General features: G+C 42.2%; 1 protein-coding gene across 1 annotated transcript; it reads right to left on the bottom strand.

The window, feature by feature from the left end:
- Positions 1 to 244: 244 nt before the first annotated feature.
- On the bottom strand, positions 245 to 9866 carry METTL3 (methyltransferase 3, N6-adenosine-methyltransferase complex catalytic subunit). The gene is made up of 11 exons (XM_004421268.2): positions 9645 to 9866; positions 5110 to 5327; positions 4616 to 5020; positions 3433 to 3608; positions 2668 to 2884; positions 2257 to 2444; positions 1849 to 1887; positions 1555 to 1663; positions 1374 to 1439; positions 1091 to 1203; positions 245 to 477 (listed from the first exon to the last, which is right to left on the bottom strand). The coding sequence occupies exons 1-11, from the start codon at positions 9742 to 9744 to the stop codon at positions 366 to 368; spliced, it is 1743 nt and encodes a 580-aa protein (XP_004421325.1). The 5' UTR covers positions 9745 to 9866; the 3' UTR covers positions 245 to 365.
- Between the last annotated feature and the right edge of the window lie 4904 nt (positions 9867 to 14770).

The raw sequence follows: 14770 nt of genomic DNA, 5'->3' as shown, positions 1-14770 counted from the left end.
AATGCTATCCCAGAGAACCCCTTCTTGATTATAATGTTCATGTAGTACTAACTGCTAATCACTTTGATCCTGTGCATTATAATCAACATTTTAATGCTTCCCATGCATTCATTTAGTTTGAACCCTTACAACAACCCAGTGAGGTAGCTAATATTCCCAGTTTACATATAAAGAGTCATACTGAGAGATGAGTTACACAAGATCACACGTTGTTAAGTGGCAGAGCCAGAATTTGACCTCGAAATCCCAACTACAATACAAACTTTTTATTTAAATAAGGAAAAAAACTACTGTACAAATATTACTTTTCAGGTGCAGCCTTTGGAGCCACGGCTCTGGATGCTTAGCTCTGTGATGAAGTGCTTCTATAGATTCTTAGGTTTAGAGATAATACCATCTGGATACCTTTGCTTGAACCGGGCAACCACATCTGGGTCTAGTAGGTGGATCCCATCCAGTTGGTTTCCAAGAGTGATCCTGAAGCAATGGGAAAGAAGGAGCAAACCAAAAATCTTGGCATTAAAAGACTTAATATTGTTAAAAGATGCATAACTTTTATTAAGACTGCCTATCATCTCATCAGATATTCATGCCAATTCTTTTCAAAAGACCTTAATATTAAAATAGTATATGGTAGTATGACTGGTTAGGAATTAAAGCATGGCAAACCAGGCCTACTTCACAAAGTTGATGCTACCAGTGAGTATTCTTTGGATAAATAAAATACTAGCAGCATGTCCTTTAAGCTCTGCTAACAGGATGAAAGATACTAAAATTGTTGACAGATTATAAATAGATTCTTAGTAACCACCAGGGGGCAGCTTCAATACATCCTATTAGGATAACTGAGGAAGATCTTTTAAGAGTTGGAGATCCTAGAGAGCAGTGGTTTGAATCCTAAAACCTGTTGGGTTTCCAATGAAATGTTGTAGAGTCCCATAAAACAGTTTAAACACAAGCATAGGTGGCTTATGAATCCTCTGAAACCCATTTATAGACTAGGGGAATGTGAGGTGGAGCTCTACTAACTTCTGTCCTTGACCATACAGAGTTTTGCCTTGGAGGCTAGAATGTTCTCTGGTCACTTTACCAGTTGGGTTGCACATTGTGTGGTCGTCCAAATAACTCAATCTTGCGAGTGCCAGGGGATAGTCTCTCAATCATGCCATAGATTTCATCTGGTTTATGACTGGTGGAACGAACCTAGGAAATAAAGGCTCTAGTTACTTTTAAGTTACCCAAGATTGCACTTCTAGCCCTTTCCATTTATGTTTATAATCCAAATGAGAGAAGTTGGGATAAGAATACACCTGACTTGAATAACTGACACCAATTACAATGTGGAAGCTTTGGATGCCTGGGGAAGCACATACCTCAGCTACGATCACATCACAATCCAGACCCTGGTTGAAGCCTTGGGGATTTCCTTTGACACCAACCTGCTCACCACACAGAACAGATTATCTTATGAAACCCCAGCATTTGAACTTTTTCTCAATAAGAAATCCACCAATTCCTCTTTTGCTCCACCTACTGGGCCCCACTGCTGCTCACCAAGCAGTGCTCCTTCCCGTGGTTCAACCAGTGACCTGTACGGCCTGTTCGAATGATGCGCTGCAGCTGATTTGTCTTCACCCAGATAATTTCATCTACCCGTTCATAACTGTGGAGCAGAAAAAAGAGACCTAGAGCTTTACTCAGGCTTTCACAGTTTAGGGGAAGCACCATCTACTCTACAGAGGCAAGGAATCATAGGGAATACTCTGGGGCAAGGGAACCCATATCTCAACTACAGCAATTATGTATGTATTTCCCTCAAGAGAAAGCAACTCAATGATCGCTACTCACCCCCAGAGGTTCAGACATTCTCTGCCCAACTCCATGGCCCTAGAAAGAAAGAAGGGTTAAACAGCTACATCCATGCACACATTTTTTCTCCCTTCAAGACAGATAAGTGTTGTTTTCAGTAGACATTCAGTGAACATGAACATGCAAAACACCATTAGGGCAATAGGATGGATCTAAGAATGAACAGAGAAAACAGTATTTTCAATGGCCTTACCTTTCACAAGGAACAAATGTAGAGTTAAATAGAATTCAAGGTGTTATAAACAGGCATTAGGTCTCAGTAGGAAAAAAAGGCTGACTCAGTCATAAATTTAATAGCAAGGCTAGGAACACCCAGGATTTTATTCCCACCCAGTACTCACTCTGTACTGTATCTGCCCATACCTACATATCTTTGAACTGCATTACCTGCCTGTGACCCAGAGGAAGAGAAAGCCATCATCCTGCAGTACTGGTATGTTGAGCCTGCGCATCTCATCATCTGTCAGGGTCCCATAGGGCAGCTCCATGTGAATATCCCAGGGTGGGTCAGCCATCACAACTGCAAACTTGCCCAAGATACTGACGTCCAGGTATCGGATATCACAACAGATCCACTGCATGAGGTGGTATTTGGTCATCTTCCCTTCCTTCACTCTCAGATTCATGGCCCCAGTCCCTCTTTTCCATTTGATTTTCCTACCCCCTTATAAGCATATCTATCCCACTCCATTCCCAGTCAGCAAGACAGATTGCTGGCTATGCTCTGCTCTCCTACATGTATGGCTGCCCTACTCAGATACAAGTCCATAAGTTAAAGTTTTCTGAGCAGACAAGTACCTGAGGTGGGAAGAGTCGATCTGCATTGGAATCACCTCCAACACTTTGTGTAAGAGCAAGCTCCTGGCTTGGCGTGTGGTCTTTGCTCCCAGGAGCCTCAGAATCCATGCAAGCATCAATTTCATAGTGAACATATTTGCAGGTATCCATGTGGAAACATGTGTTAAGGAAAGAGCAGTCACCTAATGATTCATCAGTATGTTTATTGATGATTCGTCTGGGGAAATAAAAAGGGAGCACCAGAATCAAGATGGTGTTCCAAAGTTAGATCCCACAGTTCAAGTTCCACATGGTTTCAAAATTTCCTGTCTTATTACCCTCTCCTGATATTCTCTATCATTAGAGCTTCTCCAAGACTTTTCAGAGAAAGGAGGCAGATAGCATGAAAATCCGTAATTTATACTAAAGAATAGTTATAATTCCTCTCTGAGCGAAGACTCAACTTCCTTATCTTACGACAGGAACTAAGGAAGGGCTGGCTGGTTAGAGCAGAATAAAACACTGACCTAAGAGCTCAGAGACAGAGATGGCTTGCTTTTGCAAGGAGCATTTAAAAAAAATCTCGTATCTACTTGGGTGTGCAGCCTGTATTCCCTCCTGTAGAACACTACTTCTAGAAGTATACCTTCACAGTCTGGAGGTCTTAGACAAACCATAGACTAAATAACAGAATTAAAGACAGAACCCCTATGACTGGAAGGAATGTGCTGAAAAGGAATGATTACTTCTAGGAGACCCATCCCACCTCTCCCCCTCCCAAGAGACCTGAAGTGCAGCTTGCGACAGGGCCGATCAGCATCACTGGCTTTCATGCACTCCTCCTTGGTTCCATAGTCACAGAACTCTTGCACTTGGGCCCGACCTCGTGAGCGAAACTTTTCAACAATGGATTGTTCCTTGGCTGTTGTAGTATTTAATAGCTCTAGGATCTCCTGACTCACCTGTGACAGAAGCAGCCTTGGACTTAAAGGGTTTGTAGATAAAATTAGCCCTTAAACCACCTCTGTAAATACTACTTGACATTTATGTCCTATAAGGGGTAAATGAGCTAACTTAATATGGGAAAATTGGAGCCCTGGAAGAGCTTTGTCACGTGTTTAGTCCTTTCTCACAAATCTGCATTTGGGATGCAATTAAAATATAAGAAGCTTGGTTTCTACTGTTAAGCATTAAGCTAACCTCCCCTCCCCAGGAAAGCATTCGTTCCCACAAAAACCACACATATTTCTTAGGTACTGAACCAAAGCACAGTGCTAAGCACTTTACTGTTTAGCTTAGAGTCTATGCAACAACTCTATGAGAGGGTATGCTGGTTATCCTCAACATTACAGATGAGAAGATTAAGGCTCAAGAGAAGTAACTAACTTGTTTGGTTCACACAGCTAGAAGTAGCAAATGGATGAGAACTCATGTGGATCCAATATATACTCAGAACTACTACACTGCCAATTCATACTGTTTAATCATCAATTTCCATAATTATTGGTACATATGACTATCTTCCAGTATTCTTCTCCTTTCTTCTCTATTTCTATATTTGGATTCTATATTTAGATTCCTTTTCTCTTGATCTGGTGATTCTTCCAAACAGATCCAATGACAAAGCTTCTCTGAATCAGAGTTTCTCAACACTGGCATTATTGACATTTTGGGCCAGATAACTGTGTGCTGTGTGGGGTTGTCCTACTATGATTATAGGATGCTTAGCAGCATCCCTTGCCTCTACCCACTAGATGCCTGTAGCACGCCTGTGTTTTGACAACCAAAACTGTCTCCAGACATTGCTAAATGTCCTCTAGGGGGAAAGAGGGAGGCAAAATCACCCCCAGTTGAGAACCAGTGCTCTAAACCCTCATTTCTAAGAACTGCTCCTTGCCCTAAGGGTAAATTCCTCTCAAACAAAACTATAACTCAAAGTGTGTGTGTGAAAGCACTTCCATCTACCCACCTTCTTGCTCTGTTGTTCCTTGGTAGACTGTTGGTTCAGAAGGCTCTCTATCTCCAGATCAACATCTGAGGCAGCATGTTTCCTTGACTTCTTGGTTGGCTCCTTGGCTGGTTCTGATGCTGAAGAGGCCAGACCAGAGGCCAAAGAGCTAGCAAAAGCAGTTACTGTGGTCGAGTCCTGTTCTGCACGCCGCTTCTGCCCTGTGATAGTCCCTGCTACCTCCCCAGGGCCCTTCTTTTCTGCCACAGCACCCATCATGGCAGAGAGCTTAGAATGATCAGCGTAGGTCACAAGGGTGGGATGTGCATCATCTTGTAGGAGACTTCGCTTTACCTCAATCAACTCCTGAGCTGCGAACTTCTGTAGGAGGCTTTCCACCCCATCTTGAGTGGCAGGGGCATCTGGCTAGGGAAGGAGGGGAGGGCAATAAGACACGGACCATGAACTGAAGAAAAGAAGTGGTGAATCCCAACCCTGTCTTATCAGGTCATTACCGTGGAAATGGCAAGACGGATGGACACAGCATCAGTGGGCAATGTTAGGGCCAGATCAGAGAGGTGGTGTAGCAACTTCTTCTCTAATTCGGGGTCTGTAGCTAGTTCAGGAACTGCTGAAGCTGTGCTGGGCTTAGGGCCACCAGAAGTGGGTGCAGTAGGCACTGGGCTGTCACTACGGAAGGTTGGAGACAGTGCTGCTTCTGGATTCCGTAGATCTAGGAATGAAGAGAAGTGAAAATGAAAAAGGGGAACCACTGTCAGTCTATACATTCCTCAGGAGTCAAATTCTACAGTATTCACAGCACACAGTTCTTTCATTCCATGCAGGAAATCCTCTGACCAAATTTAGCACTAGATAAACTTTCCTCAATCATACTCAAGTATTCACTGCTTTGGCAAGATAATCCTGGATTTTCTGGGAACCACTTACCTTTTGTTTATTGAGTGAGAATTGTTTTCCTAATTCCTTGTCCTTGCTGTGCTTCAAAGTAAATAAATTAGCAGCATGGTAGATTTAAAGGTCCATACCACCTGCCTTCAGTCACTCTAAATGACAACTGATATAATCAATGTGAATTTAAAAATCCAGAAATATTTTCAACAACCTAAGTTGGGCTCAGAGGATTTTGGGGAGTAGAGTTTGAATTTTAATGAATTAAGGCCACTGGACATCAGAGGGTATACAAAATGAGAGTGTTAGGGGTTAAAATGATGTGAACTTTAACACTCAAACACCAAAATCTTACAAAACTTTGCTGAAGCCCAAGTGATATTTCCTAACTGTATTTTTATCATCTACTCTACTACTTCACAAGCTGGGTAACCATCATAACCTTAATAAGATTTAAGAAACTCAAGTTAGGACAAAATATTACCTTTGGGAAAGCCTAAAATCTGTGATTATTTAGTTAAAATACAGATGAAATGGGCCAGCCCAGTGGCACAGTGGTTAAGTGCACACACTCTGCTTTGGCGGCCCAGGTTTCGCAGGTTCAGATCCCAGGCGCACACCAAGGCACCGCTTTTCAAGCCATGCTGTGGCGGCATCCCATATAAAGTAGAGGAAGATGGGCACGGATGTTAGCCCAGGGCCAGTCTTCCTCACAAAAAAGAGGAGGATTGGCAACAGATGTTAGCTCAGGGCTGATCTTCTTCACACACACACACAAAAAAATACAGATGAAATATTAAACTCTCAAGATGTTTTCCTAAGAATTCTAACATTCAAAGAAATATAGTCTTTAAAATAACCAAAATAATTGAAAGAAAGAACAGTGCTGGGCTGGGTTAATTTATGTGTTCCATCTCTACCTATTCCCACAGTACCAAATAGGCCAGCCAAAGCTCCGGGACAGAACACAATATATGCTTAATCATTACCTCAAAAATACCTTTACAAGAGTCTTAACCATATTATTAGGTGGATGTACTAGGAGTCTTAACCATGCATTATTAGCTGGATGTACAAGTCAAGAGATCTTTACATCCAAAAAAGAATATTTATATTCAAGGGAGAATATAATCTTGTTGTCAAAATTATTACACATGTTTAGCAAGGACCTGGATAAAGGATCAAGGCTCTAGTGGTTAGGTTTGCATATGCACAAAGTTTGGTTAATACCAAAGTGTGGTTAAAACCATGGAAAAGTGAAGTGGAACTTAAAATGACTACAAGCAATTAGATTCATTCATCTAAAGAATATGAATTTAGAAATGGAGAAGTGTACAGAAGTATAGTAAGGAATAATTATAAACTTGTTAAGGAATTAAAAAAACCCACAAACTACAGATAAAAGATGTCATTTGTCACAAAAATGACAGAAAAAGCTGAACACAAAGTAGTCAATGATGTAGTACACTGATATAGTGGTTTTTAAAAAATTAACTCTGTAGATCACTTTGTTAAAGCAAACAACTACTTGAATCCTCAGGTCCCCTTTTCCAATTGCCATTGCTGAAGGGAAAACAAATTACTCCATACTCAAATTAAATAAATATTCCTAGAAGAAATGCACTTACCCAAGGCTTTACATCTTTCTACACTGCAAGAGGCCGAGGGTACTAAAATGCAGTGACAGCCTATCCATGTGGAGAATATGGGGAGGTGACAGAACAAGGCTACACTACATTACCTCCTACTGAAATAACGTACACTGAAAACTGAATAACCTACAGTGTCCAAATGTAGTAAATTGGTGAGTTTCTAGTTATAAATGAATGGAACCATTAGCCCCTCTTCTTTTCTGCTGATTGAGCAACTCATCCGGATAGCCCACGTCCCACTGTTGTTTACCTGATGACCACCTGGAGGACCTCTACAACACAGTCCACAGAACAGATGTTTCTCTGCCTTCTCTCAAATATTATCCAAGTAAAATCTGATTTCCTACAATGTATTTATTCAATGCAAATCAGCTCATATGCAATTAGTAAATAAGGGAATGTCAGAATAACATGGAAAACTTGCTGGTTCATACATGATTTTTTCTCATCATGTTAATGTTCTGAAGTGGTCAGGGGCAAATTTTCTCACAGTTAAAGAAAAAACTTCAAAAACACATGAATACCTTAACGAAAAAAGGTGAGAAACCTACAGAAATGCCTTTTAAAAAATAGAAGTGTCTGGTTTAGTGGCTTCAAGAAGTGCTACACTTTGCACTATGTTAACCTATCTGGGAAGCTACAAGTTCAGATGAATAAACTGCAAAGGCATTTCCCTTGGTTAAACAAAAACAAGACTGCTGGATGGAAGCAGGAAGTAGGAGCCCCAGGGTATATAGGCTGTGGGGATGGAATGACTTTCATTATAGGTAGAAACACCAGTGGAGATTTAACTATGCTAGTATTTTTAGTAGAATATTGTAAGGGCGCTAGTAACAAAGTTACAGAGGTTTTGAACAGGCTTCTTCTAAAGCTATTTCTTCTATAAGCCCTGCTATTTTTAATGCAGGCTTTTGCAGAAGCAATTTTTCAGGAACACACATATATAGGGAGAAATGACTCAATCATTTCTTCCAGAATACTGTATGTGAAAAAGTTGATGAGGTACTTAAGCCCAGTAACAGAAGTCTGTGATAAATCAAGAAGCAACTGGGTCATTTGTCTATGACAGAGATGTAATTGTGTTATATTTTCTGTCTAAAACTGATTTGCATAAAATAAAAGTCTCAGAAACAGAGGAAACCAAAGAATAAGGAAAAACCAGAAAATTGAATCTACAACAAGACGTCAAAGGAACTGAAGTTTATATTATCAAGAAAAAAATTCTCCCTCTTGGGTAATTCAGTAACTACTCCAATGCTTGACTACTAATTAATCCCTGATCATACGACTTGCACTTCTTCCTCTACTCACCCTGCCCTCTTAACTTCTCTGTAATTATCTAAGTCCTATACAGCCCTGAAGACCAAATTCCAAGTGCCAACTCCTCCCCGATGCCTTCACTGACTAAACCAACTCTTGCTACCTCTCCCTTCACTGAACTCATTGTGGACTCATTCATTTGGCATTTTACATATATCATATTGTATTTCTAACTTTTTGTAAGTATTAATCCTTTATCCTCAACTAAATTTCAAACTCCTCGAGGGCAGGGACAATATCTTACTTATTTTTGTCTAACTGGAACTCATGCACACTGTAGATACTCAATAGATGTTTATTTATTATGGTGTCAGAGTCCTGCCAGGGCATCTTCTAGTTCCAGGGGCCACAATATGAGCACACGGGCCTCATATGTATTAAGACAAGATTTAGAGATGGACTCGAGTATACTACTAAACATTGGAACAAGCTACCACAAGGGTGGTTTGGATTCACTATCCTTGCAGATCTTTATAGTTGATTTGCCTTAAATAATTCAGGGCTTGTACTGGCGACAGGGGGTGGGCAGGAGTTGACAATCTTTTGAGGTTCCTTCAAGTTTTGACTGTGACATAGGGGGCAACGGGAGGGGAGAAAAAGTTTAAAAGCAAAAAACAAATATTTTCAGATTCCTGCTCGGTATGTAAATACCTAAAGACAATGCCAGTTCCTCTACTCATTTAGCAACACCGAGGGCCACTGACCTGGGCGCTGTGGATATAAAGGTTCAGTCCTTGCTCTCACGGTGTCCATAGTTGCAAAGAAATGACCAGTACAAAATAGTAGCTATAACCGAGGGAAGAACAAAGCTCCATGGGAGCAACAAAAAGGGGACCTGCTGCTTCGAGGGGTAGGTAGCTGAGAGGCCTTAGTAAAGGCGACGTTCTGGTAGACTTAGGAGTCAGCAAGGAGGACGGGGGTGGGGCCGGGGCGCCCGTCCCGGGAAAGAGAACTGGGCGTACCACGTCCCGAGGTGGGAAGGAACCGCGACTACGTGCCGGAGGGCGCGGCGTCTGTGCTGCTCAGGGGGAGGAGAAGAGCACCAACGCACGGGGTGTTACAGAAAAGGCCGCTTGGGGAACGGCACCGACTCAGGAGCTGTCTTTTTCTCCAGGGTTCCCTCCCGCCCTCCCCGGGTAAGCATCGGCCCCGACAGCCCCGCGCCTCACCCAAGTGCCCCGAGTCCTGCTTCCGCCTCCGCTGCAGCCTCTCTCGCAGCGAATCCAGCTGCTTTTTGTGGGCCTGGATAGAGCTCCACGTGTCCGACATCCTAGTCTCCCGACCCAGACACGTCTCGAATCAGGCGCGGCGAACTAGCACCTCCCAGTCCCAGCTCCAGGAAATACCCAATTCTCACGCGGACACCCAAGGCTAACCGGAAAGAAATCCCGGGAGATGCGCTAGATGGAAAGGTCATTTCCGGCTTCGCGCTCTCTTTGAAGCTCAAAAGAGAGCCGCCTTAGGTGTTGGCAGAATGGCGGATGTATTTTTTATTGGAACTCTCGCGTGCTTCCGGGTGCGGTGAGGCTGTGGTTGCCATGTTGGTGCCTGGCAGAGCGGCCATGTTGCTTGCAGACGCGCATGCGGCCATGTTATAAATACAAGAGGGGAGTCCTGTGAGTTGAGCTGGGTTGTGAACGTACACGTAGAGCAGCACGTGTCGTACAGATTTTTGAAACGAAGGATCACTAATTCCTTTTGACAGTTTGATACTAATATACTTTTTCCACTGAAGATGTTGTAGGTTTATGTTTCCATGCATTCATTTACAAAGATATAGCTATTACATTGGTTTCCAGTCTATGGGTGTGTGTGTTTGTATCTGTGCTTCTTTGAGAGAGAACGAGGAATGATGGAGCAGAGATATTATAAGGGGTCTACAACTACATATTCTCACTCTTCTTACTTACACCAAATCTACAAGTATGATATGTAATACATTAAAATAAAGTCCTCATAAGGAGGCACTAGAGGGGTTTCTGAGGTTGTGGTTGCATTGCGTTTCTTACTCTGGGAGCTGGATGCATGAGTATGTTGTTTATGAAAATTAATTGAGCCAAACATTTTGGTATGTGCACTTCTCTGTATGTGTAATAAACTTTTAAATACAAAAGTTTTTTGTTTTTTATTTTTTTAAATGGGGTTCTCTGAATGGAAGTATTTGGGAACCACTGATTTATCAAATGGCTACATGATGCCAAACACTGTGTCAGAAAGAATAGCTTGAAAAGGCATGGCTCCGGTTTTCAGAGCATTTCTCTTCTGGTAAAGAAACTAAGACCCAGCTTATTAATATCAAACCATCTTTACAGCATAAGGCAGCGTGAGCATAGGCTTTAACAAATAAATGTCACTGCAAAGAGGAGGAGGACTCCAAGCCAAGATGACCACGGAAGGCATTGGAAAGAAGGTGGCATCAAGGTTCAGGCTTGAAGTGACAGCTATAGCTTCACTGAAGCTATAGGAGAGAATTCCAGGCCAATGACATGATAAAAGCAAAGGTCTATGCTAGAGTTAGGAAAGCAAGTTGTATGTCCTGCTAATCCAGGTTAGTTTGCTAGAACATAGAGAATTATATTTGGGAATTTGGGAGGATATTTATGTTTCCATATTTGAGGCCAGATTGCAAAAGGTACATGTTACCTGAGTAAAGAGCTTGCAACTTATTCAGAGTACAACAGGGGGAATGGGCTGGCCCTGTGGTTTAGCGGTTAAGTGCGTGCACTCCGCTGCTGGCGGCTTGGATTTGGATTCCAGGCGCACACTGACGCCCCGCTTCTGTGGCCATGCTGAGGCCGAGTCCCACATACAGCAACTAGAAGGATGTGCAGCTATGACATATAACTATCTACTAGGGCTTTGGGGGAAAAAAATAAATAAAATTATAAAAAAAAAAAAAAGAATACAACAGGGAATAATTTAAGGTTTGTGAATAGGGAGTGTTTTAAGATTAATCTACTGTTCTAGTTGGTTTGAGATGGGGAGGAAGGAGAGTTAGAGATAGGGAAAATGGTTGGTAACCTATTGTAACTGTTTGATGATAGGACCTTTAATTAACTCAGAAGCTAGTTATGGATAATAATGGGAAGGAAGGGGTGAATATGAAGGGAGGCTATTGAGAGGAAAGATGTATGTATGTGTATTGGAAGTGGCAGTTTCATCCATTCAGCAAATATTTATTGAGTGACTACTATGTGCTAGGTACCATGGAGATTTAGTAGTAATCAAAATATTCATTTCCATCTCATTTTCTGAATTTAATTTACTTACTAGGTAATTCACACTATCTTTTGAGATGTGTAACTTTGTATATGAGCCTTGAAGAAAAGGATATAGAAATGAATATGGGCTCACATGAACATCTCTAGACATTTAAGTCTCAGGACTACATGTAATTAGAAGCAAAAATGGTATCTTCCTCAGCTGAAATACTCTTGGGATAGTTGGCTAATGTGAGATCATGGAAGACTACTCAAGGGGACTGCTCTACCTGAGAGTTTTTGCCTCCTTTAATAACCTCGGTTTAGCAACTGCCCTCAAGAAAGTTGAGAAGGATGCTTTTGTTCTCTCATTTGGGATGTATCCTGTGTGGCCCTATGTTTAGATACATGTATGATTAATGGAGTAAGATAATCCCATTATTGCTATATTATAGCACTATTAGAGTTAATTGTTGACAAATCTGAATCCCTCATTTGTTATAAGATCACTATCTCTTTCAAGGTCCTTAACACATAGAAATGAAATTTATAGAAATTATATAGCAGTAAAATTAAATAGTCTTGGGGGAGAAAGAGAGTACTGGATATAGCCTTGCAGAAAATGAAGGGGGTAGGGCCGGCCCCGTGGCGTAGCGTTTAAGCATGCGCACTCCACTGCTGGCGGCCCGGGTTCGGATCCCGGGTGCGCACCGATGCACCGCTTCTCCGGCCATGCTGAGGCCGCGTCCCACATACAGCAACTAGAAGGATGTGCAGCTATGACATACAACTATCTACTGGGGCTTTGGGGAAAAAATAAATAAATAAATAAAATTATAAGAAAATGAAGGGGGTTGATTTATCGTAAAGACAGAATTCTGCAGGTCAACCCCCCAATAATATAAGCATTTTTGTCTAGGAAAGGAAGGATTTTCTAGTGGAAAAGATTCAGTCTCTGGTAGAATTTGGGATACCTAAGGCCTGGATTGCCTCCTCTCACCTACAAAGGAAGCCCAAGAAGTAGCACGGGTGCTCCTGAAAGTCAATCAAATCAAGGGCAGCTCCCAGAAGTCTTTGCTTTCACATTCACTTTGGGTAAATTATTACAACTTAGTAAATTAAGCAAACTTTAGGAACACAGGAGGGCCACTTAGCATGATCTGCTTATAGAGGGATTCTTTCCAGATTCCTCATGACCAGTTTTCTGCTCAAAAGAAAGCCACTGCTGGGGGCTGGCTAGGTGGCGTAGCAGTTAAGTTCATGCATTCCCCTTCGGCAGCCCGGTTTGGATTCTGGCGGCAGACCTACTCACCACTCGTCAAGCCATGCTGAGGCAGTGTCCCACATAGAGGAAACAGAAGGACCTACAAGTAGGATATACAACTATGTGCTGGGATTTTGGGGAGAAAAAGAGGAAGATTGGCAACAGATGTTAGCTCAGGGCTAATCTTCCTCAAAAAAAAAAAAAAAAAGCAAGCCACTGCTTTCTTATGTCCCCACTCTTAGTCAGTCTGCATACAACCCTGAGCAGTGCAGAGAGGAAAAAGGAACCTCACCCAGACCTCTTCTAGTCCAGAAAGAGTGTAAATCTCGTTGTGAGCAGATGCTGCTGCATGCATTGCATTTCTTAACTTTTCCTCATATCTGCTGTGGTAGACTGTTTCCAGAGTTAGCCACAAGTCCTCCCACCCCACGTGCCCTATGCAGTCTGACTTTGTCACTCTTCCCTTTCAGAGGTAAAGCTGATTTCCCCTCCTCTTGAATCTGAGCTGGCCTTCTGACTAGCTTTGGCCAACAGAATGTGGCAGAAATGATATTCTTTGGGTTTCAGAGCCTAGGCCTTAACAGGCCTTGTAGCTTCTGCTTTTGTCTTCTTGGAGACCTGAGCCTTCATGGAAGTCCAGTTATCCTGATAGATAGGCCACTTAAAAAGAGAGAGAGAGGAAGAGAGATACCCTAGAGATTGAAAGACTTCGAAAGGAAAGAGGCCCTGGAGAATGAAAGACTGTAAGGAGAGAGGCTCCAATATTCCAGCCATTCAGCTGAGCGGCCAGAAGTGAGTAAAGCCATCTTGGATCCTCCAGCCCAAATCGAAACTGCCTGAGTGAGCTCAGCCCTCATCACGTGGACCATTGACAAGCCATCCTAGCTGAGGCCTGCCTAACAAACCGTGGAATCACAAGCAAAGACATAATTATTAAGACACTAAGTTTTGGGATGGTTTGTTACACAGCAATGGATTGCTGAAACATCCACAATACTGACCAAAACTACACTTTTTATTTGGTTCTTTGGCCAAATGTTTTTTTCCCTTAAGTTTTTCTCCTTACTGTTTCTTATTATATGATCAAAAGCAAAATGTCCATTGGGTTAGTCAATCAGTTATTAAACAATAGAAAACACAAAGAAATGTAAAGGGAAGTCAAAGTTGGGTCTAATTGAGAGTAACACTAATGAAGTCTATCTTGGGGATCAGGAGACAGGGGTTCTTTGGTTTACTAAGTTGTTGCAGGGACAGTAACCAAAGCCCCAGAAGCAGGAGTTTGTGAGAGATGAAAATGTGTCAATAATATCTAGGCCTTTTTCAGGGGTGACACAGGTTGAAATCTCTAAGGAGCAGGTGCTGAAACGGAATTAGGAGTCCAAAAGTTTTATTGGGGAGTAACACTTGTAAAAGGTAAAGGGGGAGAAAATGGGATTGGGCAGGGAGAGCTGTCAGACTATGATGCAGATCTGACAAAGTTTCTGCCAGCCCAATGGGGAGTTCCAGAGCAAAAATTGCTCATTAGAGTCCCATGTTCCAAGGGAATGACTAAGCCCCTGTACCACCCACCGCTTTGCTCAGTCTTTGGCCAGGGGCTGGAGAACAGCAGAAGAACTGGAGGCTGTCAGCTATCCAGGTTTCTTTCAGCTCGATAACCAGTTCTTTCCTGAAGTGACATCTCTGAAGCAGCACATCTCTGTACCTGCCAAAGAGGACTTGGTATATCTTATATAGGAACTTAAATGGTAACTGCACTGGTCCTTAAGATTGTTGTATGGGTTGAGTTCGTATATTTGAGAATGATTATTATGGAAGCTGCATTCAAGAGAAT

This window comes from Ceratotherium simum, chromosome 3 (genome assembly GCF_057802395.1).
Source record: "Ceratotherium simum simum isolate JZ-2026a chromosome 3, ASM5780239v1, whole genome shotgun sequence".
In the NCBI taxonomy this organism is placed as follows: Eukaryota; Metazoa; Chordata; class Mammalia; order Perissodactyla; family Rhinocerotidae; genus Ceratotherium; species Ceratotherium simum.
The sequence above is the reverse complement of the archived record's forward strand: the minus strand, read 5'-3'. Positions and strand labels throughout refer to the sequence as shown.

Coding starts and splice junctions, on each gene's coding strand:
- METTL3 (XM_004421268.2), bottom strand. CDS start 9,744: ATGTCGGACACGTGGAGCTCTATCCAGGCCCACAAAAAGCAGCTGGAT. Junction 5,328..9,644: donor GCAGGACTCGGGGCACTTGG/GTGAGGCGCGGG, acceptor CTTCATTCCTAG/ATCTACGGAATCCAGAAGCA. Junction 1,888..2,256: donor TTCCTCTGGGTCACAGGCAG/GTAATGCAGTTC, acceptor CTTTCTTTCTAG/GGCCATGGAGTTGGGCAGAG.